Source organism: Electrona antarctica (assembly GCF_951216825.1).
Source record: "Electrona antarctica genome assembly, chromosome: 13".
Classification (NCBI taxonomy): domain Eukaryota; kingdom Metazoa; phylum Chordata; class Actinopteri; order Myctophiformes; family Myctophidae; genus Electrona; species Electrona antarctica.
Window position 1 is genome coordinate 23,136,134 of NC_136794.1, and position 13,613 is coordinate 23,149,746.

The 13,613-nt window shown below is 44.0% G+C and overlaps 1 protein-coding gene across 3 annotated transcripts in view; it reads left to right on the forward strand.

The window, feature by feature from the left end:
• Window positions 1-13,273, forward strand: part of dip2a (disco-interacting protein 2 homolog A) — a 128,369-nt gene extending 115,096 nt beyond the window's left edge. For all 3 annotated transcript variants that reach the window (XM_079517515.1, XM_079517513.1, XM_079517514.1), the window contains 14 exons: window positions 278-358; window positions 1,552-1,675; window positions 2,444-2,565; window positions 2,968-3,079; window positions 3,181-3,290; window positions 3,918-4,048; window positions 4,461-4,629; window positions 4,829-4,999; window positions 7,642-7,703; window positions 8,018-8,075; window positions 8,222-8,296; window positions 8,836-9,010; window positions 10,333-10,456; window positions 11,104-13,273. In XM_079517515.1, coding sequence (XP_079373641.1) covers window positions 278-358; window positions 1,552-1,675; window positions 2,444-2,565; window positions 2,968-3,079; window positions 3,181-3,290; window positions 3,918-4,048; window positions 4,461-4,629; window positions 4,829-4,999; window positions 7,642-7,703; window positions 8,018-8,075; window positions 8,222-8,296; window positions 8,836-9,010; window positions 10,333-10,456; window positions 11,104-11,356 — 1,767 coding nt within the window. In that variant the 3' untranslated portion in view covers window positions 11,357-13,273. The remainder of the gene's footprint in view (window positions 1-277; window positions 359-1,551; window positions 1,676-2,443; window positions 2,566-2,967; window positions 3,080-3,180; window positions 3,291-3,917; window positions 4,049-4,460; window positions 4,630-4,828; window positions 5,000-7,641; window positions 7,704-8,017; window positions 8,076-8,221; window positions 8,297-8,835; window positions 9,011-10,332; window positions 10,457-11,103) is intronic.
• Window positions 13,274-13,613: the final 340 nt, after the last annotated feature.

The window sequence follows — 13,613 nt, forward strand, 5'->3', positions numbered from 1 at the left end:
TCTACATCACACACAGGTAAGGATCAGCAGCTGAGTCTGAAATATTTAGTAAAAATGTAATGCAACAAATGGCCCCGTATGCTCACCATACAGTTTCGATTTAAGTTTGACCTATAGGTCCATTTCGCACTCTTTACCAAGGCCGTTGCTCTTCATATTCATAATCATAATGTCCTTACCCACTGTGTTAATTTTACATCAGCACCACTTGTTTTACTCTTCTTATTCTAGTATGAGCATCATGTGTCTGATGGTCTCCTCTCTCTTACCTCAACAGTTCCTCTACATGCAGGATGTGCTGCAGTGGAGAGCTCAGGCCACACCAGACCACCCTCTGTTCCTGGTGCTCAACGCTAAGGTACAAATTATTGTACCTTTCCCCCATGTACAGTTGGGTGCCACCGATATTGTCCCTTATTATTTGACCCATTTAGGCCTGACCTCAACATTTAAAAAAATCCTTCTAAATCCTCCAGTTTTCTGAAATAAATATTTTCACGATTTTTCAAAAATAGCAGACCTACAAGCTCGTAGCGTGCCACTCGGTGGCGCGCTATGAGCTTGTAGATCTGCTATTTTTCAATAGCTAAATTATAACAATGTTTAAAACACCAAAAGGGGTTCCCGCCCAAAATGGGTTAACTGTCCTTTTGCGCAGATCACGCAAACCTCAGCAAAAAGAAAAGGACAATATCGATGGCCTCCAACTGTACAAATGATTGTTTCCCCCATGTATCTTTAATTGCTGTTATCAATTACTCACACTGTGTTGCCTTGAATTCATGGGGAACTTTTGAGTTTCTCCCATAACTTCACGATGAATAAAAAAATAAAGAAATAAATTAATAGCTGGCTAAGTCTAACAACATCTAAAGTACTATATTAAAAATAAAAAAATAAAAGGTTCATAAGTAACTCTTGTAAGCACGTCGTTTTCAACACAGTTCAAACACACACTCACTCAAGCTTTCTTCTCTGAGTGAAAATAGAATGTTTGTGTTTTGGAGGTACTAAGCATAATGACTGAACCAAGAGTCATGTAGACTCAACAGATTTATTATATAGTTTTGCTGTTGTTAAACTTGGACATATTCCATTGCGGGCACCAATTATCTTACAGTTCAAAAAATTATTTGTTAAAATAAAATGAAATGTATGAATGAGGTTTCATGAAGAACACTTATCCTCGTCATTTTAGCTTGTATAAAGTGGAACAAACACTCGCACACTGTCTTCAAATGCATGTGACCAACTTTTATTTATAGGGAAACGGCAACGTTTCGGGGAAACGTTGCTGTTTCCCTATAAATAAAAGTTGGTCACTGCATTTGAAGACGGTGTGCGGGAGGGTGTTTGTTCCTTTTTCAATTTTGGTCACCGTACCCTCTCTTACGCACCTGTCGCCTGTAGGTGTGCAAAAGCCTTGCTTTTTATTTTTTAGAGCTTGTGTAAAGTGTCATTGTACAACAGTGTCACTCACCAAAAATAAGACATTTTCAATGAATAAAAAAAAAAGCTTAACGCATGTTGTTGTGGTGTTTTGTCCCCCAGGGCACGGTAGCAAGCACAGCTTCATGTCTGCAGCTGCACAAGCGGGCGGAGCGCGTTGCCGTGGCACTGATGGAGAGGGGCCGGCTCAACACTGGAGACCACGTAGCACTGGTGTACCCACCAGGTGAGGGACCTCAGTGTGATCTGACCTCTAGCATCTCACCCTTAACGTGTTGGTACTTCATACTAGCCTCGTGTAGCGATGCTAATATCACTGCGTGGATATTAGTCTCGTCCCTCTCAGTATTGCATTGTTTTTCCAAGGGGTTGTTACAAAAAGATTCAAACAGACTCTATTGGTTAGACCTACGACCAGTTAGAGCAACGCAGCCCGCTTGACTGTCCCTCTACCGTGCGGGCCCCCCCACTACTTCCTACTACTAGTAGTAGCTGGCAGTGTAAAACAAGTGCTCCTACGGACACAATATTAGCTTACGGTCTCCCCTCGGCTACAACGCAACAGTTACCCTAAAAACAAAAACTTTCCATTGTAACTAAGATATTCGATTGAAATTCACAATTTTTGAATGCCATATTTAACTAGTACGAGCACCAATATCCCGTTTACTGCTCCTATGGCGGCATCCATCTTTGTTGTGAAAAAGGAACAAATCTCTTGCAATGTCCCGCTCCATATTTGCATACTGGGCCCTGGTTGGTTATAGCCTGGTTCCAGATTAATCTGGTTGGCCCTACGCTACTTCGGGTCCGTGAAGTCCTCCCACAATTGAGAGGGGTCAGACTTAATCTGCCTGGGGCAATATGCATTGCAAAGGCAGATGAAGGCTGGCTACGTGAGGCTATACAGTACCCACCAAACATAATTTATTACATCATTATGCACAGCAGATAATCACCCCTGCCCCTGTTTTCTTCATGTGTGTATGTCCAGGGATTGACCTGATCGCCACCTTCTATGGGTGTCTCTACGCCGGCTGTGTCCCGGTCACCGTGAGACCGCCTCACCCACAGAACCTAGCCACCACCCTGCCCACTGTCAAGATGATTGTCGAGGTGACACCATTGAGTCCCAATAAACATTTTCAATCTGATAGCTTGATGTTTTTTCATTTTCTTTTCACGATTTTTCAAAAATAGCAGACCTACAAGCTCGTAGCGCGCCACTCGGTGAGCTTGTAGATCTGCTATTTTTAAATAGCTAAATTATAACAATGCTTAAAACACCAAAAGGGGTTCCCGCCCAAAATGGTTTAAGGTTATTGTAGCAGTCAATTTATATTGGGGGTCGGGAGAGGGCGGGGCGGGGGTCCCGAGACGTTGCCAAAGCATTTTCGGGGGTCCCCGGCCAAAAACGTTGAGAACCCCTGATGTAGTCGACCTGCTCTGTCACAGACAGTATATAGTGTAGCTGTAGCATATGAAAACTCATCTGTACAGTATGTGTATGCGTGACAGGTCAGTAAGTCGGTGTGTATACTGACCACCCAAGCAATAATGAAGCTGCTGAGATCCAAAGAGGCTGCTGCCGCTGTGGACATCAAGAGCTGGCCAATGGTGCTGGACACAGGTGATGCACACACACACACACACACGCACACGCACACAGTTGACTGATGGACATTAAACGATGATGACGACTCATTCATGTTCTTACTTTTTGTTTGCCAGATGACCTCCCTAGGAAAAAAAGCCCTCAGATCTACAAGCCTCCCACACCAGAGATGTTGGCATACCTAGACTTCAGTGTGTCAACAACAGGCATCCTAGCAGGGGTCAAGGTACAGGAATGACCACATAAATATAGATTAAAACATAATAAATTCCAAGTATGGTTGAATCTACTGGCGCTAGGCCGGGAGGCATAATGTTGCTTGCTTACCTTGCGATCATTACGATAAAGTCTCTCTAGAAGCGTTAATATTCCGGGCGAGAGGCATGCTGAAGTCCGAAATGAAGACGGAAGTATATCCATCTGGTCAAAACCACGGAGAGCTCCCTAGATTACGTGCGGCAAGCCTTTCTTTCTGATCCGTAAACAGGGAAGTGAATGGCAGCGCACATGCGCGAAAAGCAAGGAGTACATTGCAGAAGAAAAAAAAATGGAATATATTTTTTACGTTTGATATCAATGAAAAAGCACTAGGACGTGTACACACGTCGTCGCAAACAGTCGGTTGGATTAGCTATGACGTTTCCACACGTCGTACGGTCTGAATGTGTTAATAGGGGCCGCTCCCATTGCAAGTTGATGATGTCATATTATGTCCATGTGTGGTCCAGCCCTATAAAAATCACACCCGTGTGAAGTGAGGGGCGTTCTTATCATCGTACATCATCCATTCATTGTCAATGGGAATTTACACTTTGTGTACAAAAATAGCCGATTTCCCTCCCGTCTGTTCCAGATGTCGCATGCCGCCACCAGTGCCTTGTGTCGCTCCATCAAGCTGCAGTGTGAGCTGTACCCGTCTCGGCAGATCGCCATCTGTCTAGACCCCTACTGTGGCCTCGGCTTCGCTCTCTGGTGCCTTTGCAGGTAAATGTGACAATTATGTAATCCAAAACAAACAGTAAATTGTGTTGAATATTGTCCGTAATCGATAATTAATAATAATAATAATAATAATTGATAATTAATTATAGGCAAAAAAAAAGAAACAACGTACCCAAACCTTTGTAAGAGTTAGGATAAGCTTGTAGATCAGCTATTTTCACTATTTTTGCACTGTGCAACAATTTATAAAGTAGGGCTACAGTTGTTCATAGATTTGTTGATAAGAAAAATATAATAAAAACACAATCAATTATTCGATGAATCAAATAATTTAGTAACCACTAAGAAAATAATTGAAAGTTGCAGCATGGATTATGAATAAACTTGTTTGTGTTTCTGTGTGTCTTTGTGTTTGTCTGCATGTGTGCGTGTGCGTGCGTGTGCGTGTGTGTAGTGTGTACTCTGGCCATCAGTCCATCCTGGTGCCTCCGTTGGAGCTGGAGAGCAACGTGTCTCTGTGGCTGTCGGCGGTCAGCCAGTACAAGGTGCGCGTCACCTTCTGCTCCTACTCCGTCATGGAGATGTGCACTAAAGGCCTCGGCTCACAGACGGATGCACTTCGGGTCAGTAGCTCTCTCTCTCACTGTACAAACTAGCAGCCAACTTTAAGCACTTGAACCCTGGCGTCCCTATTCTGTGAGGGGAACATTCACCCGAAATAGAGGATGATTATGGATGATTATAAAGCTGTTACATCTGCACGTTGGAGAATGTAACATTTGAAGGTTTCTATTTCTTTTCTTTTTTTTTTACGTGACAAAGTTACGTAACGTGAACCTGTCGTGTGTGCGCACGTGCATGGTGGTGGCAGAGGAGAGGCCCCGCATCGCTCTCACGCAGTCCTTCTCCAAGATCTTCAAGGACTTGGGGCTGTCGCCGCGCGCCGTCAGCACCACATTCGGCTGCAGAGTCAACGTGGCGATCTGTCTGCAGGTGAGTGAGTACCAGTTGGAGGGCTGTAGGGGTTAAAGGCTGTTTTAAGAGTCGACTGTGCTGCTGACTGACAAAAGTACCGTTCATAACAGGTAATGGTTCGCACAGAGTGGCAAGAGGCTTCGTCTTCTTTTATTTTCTTTACATAATACACAAATGTTTCGGCTATCCAGACTTCGTCATTGTGATAGTTTGTATTATGCTGTAAAGTAAATAAAAGGAGAAGACTGATCTAAGTGGAGAGCACACCAGATAAGTCAGAGCGCGTTGGTTACAAGAAACGTGAGACTGACAAATGTAAAAATGCGTAACGGATACTAATTAATCATTTGCACATTTACCGGATACTAATTAATCATTTGCACATTTACGCTATGCTGGAAATGGCCGTAGCTGCCGTTTCCAGCCTATCTACTCCAATGAAACAATTAAAAACATACACAGGAAAAACGTCTCTGTGTACACAGACCCTAAAGGTCAAAGGTGGTAATCATGGGGCACGGTGGCACAGTCGGTAGTGCTGTCGCCTCACAGCTAGAAGGTCCTGGGTTCGATTCCCACTGGGGACACTGTGTTCCCTCCTCCGCGTCATCAGTGCCCATACCCGAGGTGGGGTTGGCGAAAGGGCCTTTCTGTGTGGAGTTTGCATGTTCTCCCCGTGTCTCCTAGGGTAGATACCCTCACAAAAACATGCAGTAATCCTGGTCTCTAAAACTACCTCCACCTGGCCAGCCTGGGCGCCTGATGGAGGGGAAAGGAACTGGTCGGAATAACGTGTTCCTTCCACGCGCTACGTCCGGCCAGGGAAATTCCCCCCTGTCAGGTGAAAAGAAGCAGCTTGGACTCCTCATGCATAGGCATGAGGTCAGTCCGCTGCCCCCCCCCCCCCCCAGGTTGGCAGAGGAAGTGTAGCGCCCAGGATTACATTAGATAATTGGCACTGGGTGAAAAAACTGGGTTGCAAAAATCGTGGGATAAAACTGTCACACGATCCGGTCAGAGTAAAGTTCGATACGTTGGCTTGTTTTTGGTGAGGTGAAAGCATGTTTGTGTGCCCGGCGTAAATCGCCTGGACTTTGAAAGTGCCATTCTGTCAAAGGTGTTTTATACTGCAATGAACAGAGATGTGACGTGATGCCAAAGATACGTTATTAAATGAAACCCCACAGCATCACCTATTGGAGCCAAAATCCACTGTTTTCTTATTGTTTCATTTAATTTCACCTTTTATCTGTGGTTTCCTTTAGATTCTCAAACTGACTGTTCATCATTTTATTCTTTTTCTGTGACTCCTGTCTTCTTTCTTTCCTTCTTTCTTATCCTTTCTCTTCTATGTGTGTGTGTGTGTGTGTGTGTGTGTGTGTGTGTGTGTGTGTGTGTGTGTGTGTGTGTGTGTGTGTGTGTGTGTGTGTGTGTGTGTGTGTGTGTGTGTGTGTGTGTGTGTGTGTGTGTGTGTGTGTGTGTGTGTGTGTGTGTGTGTGTGTGTGTGTGTGTGTGTGTGTGGACGCATGCATGTGTTCCTGCTGTTATGCATGCGTGGGTGGTGCATGTGTGTCCATGTCTCTATACGTGTGTATTCTCTTTCTCTTTGTGTCCTTGCCCCGTTCCCTCTCATCAGCCCAACAGGCTAGGCAAGCTGGCCGAGCAGGTACAGTGAGAAAAGAGAGAGGCTGTTCTCTCACATGGCTGCTGATGCCTCTGGGTTCATGTGTGTGCGCATGCGCGTGCGTGTCTTTTTTTCCGTGCATGACCTCCGAGATGTTTAACTTTGATTTATCTTGAGTTTCTCTCGCTTTCCTTTCCTTTGATAAGCTCCAGCTCAACCTAGCGCCCGCCCGCCCCATTTGTTTTAGCTGAATCTAATCTGTAAAGGCTGGACCAGAATCATTGCTGCGCGTGTGTGTGTGTGTGTGTGTGTGTGTGTGTATGTGTGTGTGTGCGTGCGCGCATGCGTGTGTGTGTGCGTGCGTGCGATGCAGTATGTCCTATAATGCCTAGCAGCATGAGTGTTGCAGTGGTGAAGACGTTTGAGACACGGTTTCTAAACTCAAACACTGTGATGCGTTTATGAACAGAGCCACTGTTACAGTACTACCACACACCCTCCTTCATGCTATTGAATCAATCAACACTGTAGGTTTATATACAATGGGGTTTATTTTCTTTTTTGCATCATGAATTACTTGTCAGAAAAAGATTTTGCAATTAATAAGAGTGATCCAAATTGATTGATTGCAAAGATTCCCTGGAATCAATTGCTGAAATGCTTTAATGTTGCGACCTCTGTTTGAATACAATATTCCCTTGCTTAATTAGCGTAGCACCCTTGCCAGAGTACCATTATAGCCTTTTAGCTCATTGCTAGCTTTACACTGACAGAAATTAAATGGTAAACATGGCTGTAATACGTCTTCCTGCAGAGAAAACAGACTTTTGATATCAGTGTATTTCTGAATAGTATAGTTCAGCTGGCTGGCTTCTGGCTGCCACCCTGCTTTGTCAACAGCTCTGCGAAGAGTGGCATTTTGAGCAGCTTCCACCTTCCTTCCACCCAGGCAAGATCCAGAATGCACTAGTCTGTAGCAATATTTAGGCTGGAAGTACAGACTGATGACGGCCCATTCTGCATTGTCTTTCTCCAGGGCACGGCAGGACCAGACCCCACCACTGTATACCTAGACATGAGAGCACTACGGCATGACAGGTAGGGGGCACCACTGAGTCATCTCCCAATGTGAACACAGGGTGTACTAAAATGGAATTGCTAGACTGTTATGCTTTTTACCATACTTAATAATAGTTTAAATAGCCAATCTACAAGCTTGTAGGTCAGATATTTACTAAATCTTCGGTAATGGTGTGTGTGTGTGTGTGTGTGTGTGTGTGTATATGTGTGTGTGCGTGTGTGTGTGTGTGTGTGTGTGTGTCACACACCCACATACATATTATAGGAAATCAGGGTTTAAACAATTCGATGCATTATGTTTTTGTAACTAGAATGTGTAATATCTTCTTCAGGGTTCGTCTAGTAGAAAGAGGTTCACCGCACAGCTTACCACTAATGGAGTCTGGGAAGGTACGGCACCATGAACGCACAAACGACTGAATGGCATTACTGTGACTGTGAAACAAATGGTCTTTGTTCCACGTCTTCCAAAATGTGATGTTACCGATGTCTTAAATATGAATGATTGAAAACCAGTCCCTGTCTAACCCCTCCAGATCCTACCAGGGGTGAAAGTAATCATCGCCAACACAGAGACTAAAGGACCATTGGGCGACTCCCATTTAGGAGAGGTGAGAAGTCCATTCTGTAGCAGTTGAAGCTGTATTGATGCTATGCGTTTTTTTTTTCTTCACTTTGAACGTCAGTTATTTTCAACACGGGACAAGTCCTAAATTAGGCTTCACAGTTTTGGTTTCTTTTGGTGAAGATGTATTGGTTTAAACGTAGATGAGTCTCTCATGAGTGCATCCTAGTGGAATTGTACATAATACGTACAGTAAAAGTACCTGAGTAAATGTACATTAGTTACTTTCCACCCCCTGACAGCCCCTCTCCCATGTGTTGCAATTATTTCTGTGTACACAGACCCGATATAGTAATACTCCGTTACAAGTAAAAGTCCAGAATTCTAGATGTACTTGAGTAAAAGTACAAAAGTATTGGCATCAAAATGTACTTAAAGTACCAGAAGTAGAAAGTACTCACAATGTGTCGCATCACATTGCATCGGAAATACTCAAGTGAAGTACAAATACCTCAAAATGGTACTTATTAAGTACAGTACTTAAGTAAATGTACTTAGTTACGTTCCACCTCTGTGTGTTCCCAGGTGTGGGTGAGCAGTCCTCACAACGCCAGCGGCTACTACACGGTGTACGGCGAGGAGGCGCTGCACGCCGACCACTTCAACACCACGCTCAGCTTCGGCGACACGCAGACGGTGTGGGCGAGGACGGGTTACCTGGGCTTCCTGAGACGCACCGAACTCACCGACGCCAGCGGAGGTGAGGACCGGAGGACCACCGCTAGTGCTATATCTACGGTGGTTCTCAAACCTTTTTCATGTCAAGGAAAAGGTTTTGCACCAGGGACCCCCATACAAGATTTGAGTTTCAGAAATATTCCAAAATTGTCAAATGTTTTCACGTTATTTTGAAAATACCCAATTAAGATTAAAGTGGTTAAACAGATTTTGATGCTATATCTAATATCTATCTATAAATGCACCAAGTCTCTGTCTGTATGTGTGTGTGTAATCCACGTAACTCGAGAACCGTTAGCCCCACCGACTTCGACACACACGACTTCCACACCACAGCAGGGGGTGCAGTGCCCGGTGTCGAGTCGGTTGGACCCGCGGTTGTCCAGAACCGCCCCAAAAAGGCCTCTGTCCGGGCTCTGAACCGGGCCCCTGCCCAGCGTCCATATATGGAGCTGGCCTGTTCTGACCTCACAACACTCCATATTTGGGCATGCCTGACACAGAACTCCACAAGCTGGTTGCATATACTCCATATTTGGGCATGCCTTACAAAGAACTCCATATATGGGCATAAAAGGTAGACATCTGGTGGGGCATTCATTTCCAACTTGCATCGTTCCAAGTAGGCCAGTGCCCAACGGGCACCACTGTAGAGGCCCCACGGGCACCGTTCTAGTATAGACAAATCTACAGAGGGGTGCCCTGAGCACAGCCATAACTGAGGTGTACCACTAAGTGCAGATTTACCCAGTTTTGATTAGCTACACCTGGCCTGCACTGCTCCATGGAATTGTCTATATTAACACATTTTGCTGGGGACCCCCTAGAACCAACGTCCGCAGGCCCCACTTTGAGAACCACTGTGCTTTAAGGAAAATGTATCAGTACAGTCACCGACCTGCAACAACTGTATCGCTGTAGTACAGGGTTCCCCAATAGGCGGCCCGCGGGCCATTTGCGGCCCGCAGAGCGCCCCCTTGCGGCCCGCGGAAGAATAAAAAAAAAAAAAAGGGGTCAGGGAGGGGCCCAGATATAAATGGCATTAAATGGGGGTCAGTAGCCTATGCATGTCAAACTGGGCATCCTTTTCAAATGGGGTCTTGCCCTGAAAATGAATTTTCAGGGCAAGACCTCGACCTCACGCGTGCGGACTCGGCCCCCAGCCTGGTACCCTAGTCAAAATATGGCCCTTGAGGAAAATTAATTGGGGAACCCTGCTGTAGTAGAATGACACAATAACACTTTTTAGACCACTGTCACCTACATGACGTAACATCACACCCCTATCAGATATTAGTTTGAATCATGAAGATAACAAAAAGTGTGTGTGTGTGTGTGTTGCAGAACGCCATGATGCCTTGTATGTGGTGGGCTCCCTAGACGAGACCCTGGAGCTCAGAGGAATGAGGTATCATCCCATTGACATTGAGACATCGGTTATCCGCTCACACAAGAGCATAGCTGAATGGTAAGTTCTGAATTCATTGCGTGTGCCAAATACTAGGCCATGAACCAAACGTGATTTTTGGTAGTCGACTCCCATAATAGTTGATTATTCGCCAGTGAAATATATTTTTATCCAATAAAAATTAGCAATTCTCGGCTTCTCATTGAAACAGAGCGAGTCGGGACAATCCTGAGTTACGATTGGCTCTGCATTGTGGCTGCTAACTGTGTCATTAGAGGTTCATGAGGCAGTATTGCTTATATAAGTATATTTATATATTCCTTTTTTTATGTATTTTTTTCATTTCCTGAAAAGTGAACATTTAGTTGGTTTCTTCCTGACAGCAGAGATATTCAACTTTATTGTTGATTATCCTAAGCAGTAAGCACCGCAACAACAGAAACATAGTGACAAATACTGAAAGTGTATTAAAAAGAATTAAATGGTGTAACATACGTTATAAGATAAACGTTCTAGTCCAAGTAATGACTTGTATGTGAATAAAGCTGCAGAATGTCAGACATAAATTGGTTTGATCAACCTACTGCAGAGCATTGCTATCCTATTCTAAACGTCCTCTTCCTTTCCCCTTCCCTTCTCTGTTCTAACTTAACACCCTCCACTTTCCTCCCTCCCCTCATGCATCCTCCTCTCCCCTTTCCGTCCAGTGCTGTGTTCACGTGGACCAACTTGCTGGTGGTGGTGGTGGAGCTGGAGGGCTCCGAGCAGGAGGCTCTGGACCTGGTGTCCCTCGTCACCAACGTGGTGCTGGAAGAGCATTACCTCATCGTCGGGGTGGTGGTGGTGGTCGACCCTGGGGTCATCCCCATCAACTCGCGGGGCGAGAAGCAACGCATGCACCTGAGGGACGGCTTCCTGGCCGACCAGTTGGACCCCATCTACGTGGCTTATAACATGTGAGGGCCGGTGCTGGGGCATCTTGTATCAGCAGGAGATGGGACGTTAATAATGGGGCTTATGATGACCTAAGTGTCAGGCTTGTATCGGGAGCGGAGGAGAAGAGTTCCTGGCGTCAGTGAGGCTTGTGTGGACAGACAGCCAGAGGCAATCATATGTGACCCATAACACATGAAAAGGTGAATGAGGACGATGACAACAAAGCGTCACATGGATGGAAAGTTAAAGAGTGTCATCTCGCCTATCTCTCATCGGACTTGTGAAACAGACTATGCTTACACTACGGTGGCTTTTGTATGAATAACAGATTGTATAACTTTGATCCCAGGGCGGCTGATAGCCAAACAGATGGTTATAGTACAATGATACTTTGTGCCATTATTATTAGTAAAGCGATGAATGTCACTTGCGTTTGCCATACTGTACACTTGTGCCATAGCACACTGTTGCAACTCCCCTGGCTCAAACAGCCTCACATGTTTAACATTTCACATTTGCATAGCCTTGTTGCTTTGCGTTCTGGTTAGTGTGCCATTCTGAATGTTGCAAATGGAATAACAGGTTTGTTTTAGTTTTTTCAATCAGTTCTACAGTATACGACATACGTATATGTCCAACATAAAATGTTACCCACATTCTTGTTTTTAACTCCAGTCATGTTCTTAAATAATCAGGAAATTCTGGTAGATGTTACCCACATTCTTGTTTAAATCTTCAGGATGTTTTGGTTCTGCTGATTGCAGCGAATCATTCCTGTGGTTGTACTATGTAGTGTCGATAAGTAATTGAGAAAGATTATTGTGGTTCCACCCTTAACTTCCTTAGTTTGCTCTTTTCAAGTATGTGACATGTCATGTAGCATTTTATCAGAACAAATAGGCAATACGAGTAACATTGCACATGTTGCTTTGAGTGACTGCTGCTGACAGGCTACGTTCATGTGATCATTTGAACACGAGATGGAGACCAATCATTCATGCATTAGTAACTTAGCCAAATATGTCTTCAATTAAGCCTTAAGTATTTTAACAGTTGCCTGGCCCTGTTCCTCTCCCAGCTCACGTTCAACTTGATTTCACTAAGCTGTTTGATAGGAAATGGAGAGGTGTATTGGGTTTGTTGCGTGTTTTTAGTTTTTTTTTACCAAGATGGCTATACTTTTTTATCAACATCAACAATTACAAACCATAATTATTTTGAATTATTAAGAATGTTACATCTTCTACACTGAAGAAAAGGTAGTCAATGTGGGTTTGATGCAGGTCAGATTTGAGTGCCATCAACATTGAATGAGTGTTTGCAAATGTCTCGAGTTGCATGTACAGTATTGTACAAGGCAAGTATTTCATGTGCTTTGCTTAACCAGCAAGTCTGGTGCGTTAACCAGTTTAAATGAACACTCCAGATTTTACTGTTGTACCTTCTCCCCCTTCCTCATTATGTTAAAGATCACAGTATGGTCCTTCCTTTTATATGTACGTGCACACCACTTTGGAAACAGGCAGCTAGCCTGCTGTAAGTATGTACAGATTTTGTGTAAGTTATTAATAGTGGACACGCGTGGAGGGTTCATCAGAAGATATACAGTAGGACAAAGACTGAAACTGGTTAATATGAACCTTTCACCTTAATAACTAGCATTTGGAAGTTTCTTGCCCATGGAGACGGAGGAACAAGAAACATGAGCCCTGTAAACATTTTGTATTGTACAAACACTGGGAACAGGCCACTTCCAAAATGAGACAAAGCACACACAGCCCCAACACAAGACTGTTTCTGTTCTGGTGAGTGTTGAAATCTCACCTCCTTCACAGCATTCTTGTTTAACATAATGGAAGGATACACTTGTCTGATATACGATCGTCATTATTTTCATAACATTATTTCTTAATGAATAAATAAAAAATACAATGCTTTTAACTTGAACGTGTTGGTCTCCACTGCAAGCCTATAAAGTAATGTTATTAGTAAATGCCTGTGTTTTGGATCAATCAACTGCAGAGTTAAGCTTTGAGCAAAGATTTGTTTCACATCAGAGACTGATATCTAAGGTGGCAATACAGTCTGTCCAAACTTAACCCATTTAAGACTGATTTTCGCTATATATTGTAGATATCAAAAGGGGTTCACGACCTGTCCTGAATGGGTGTGTAATCAGTACATCAGCTTTAGTAATTTGTTTTTGCTGTTATTTTGTGACAGTAGGAAAACATACTTGATTCCAGGCAGGTACAGTATTCTATTCTACAGTAAGTATTCA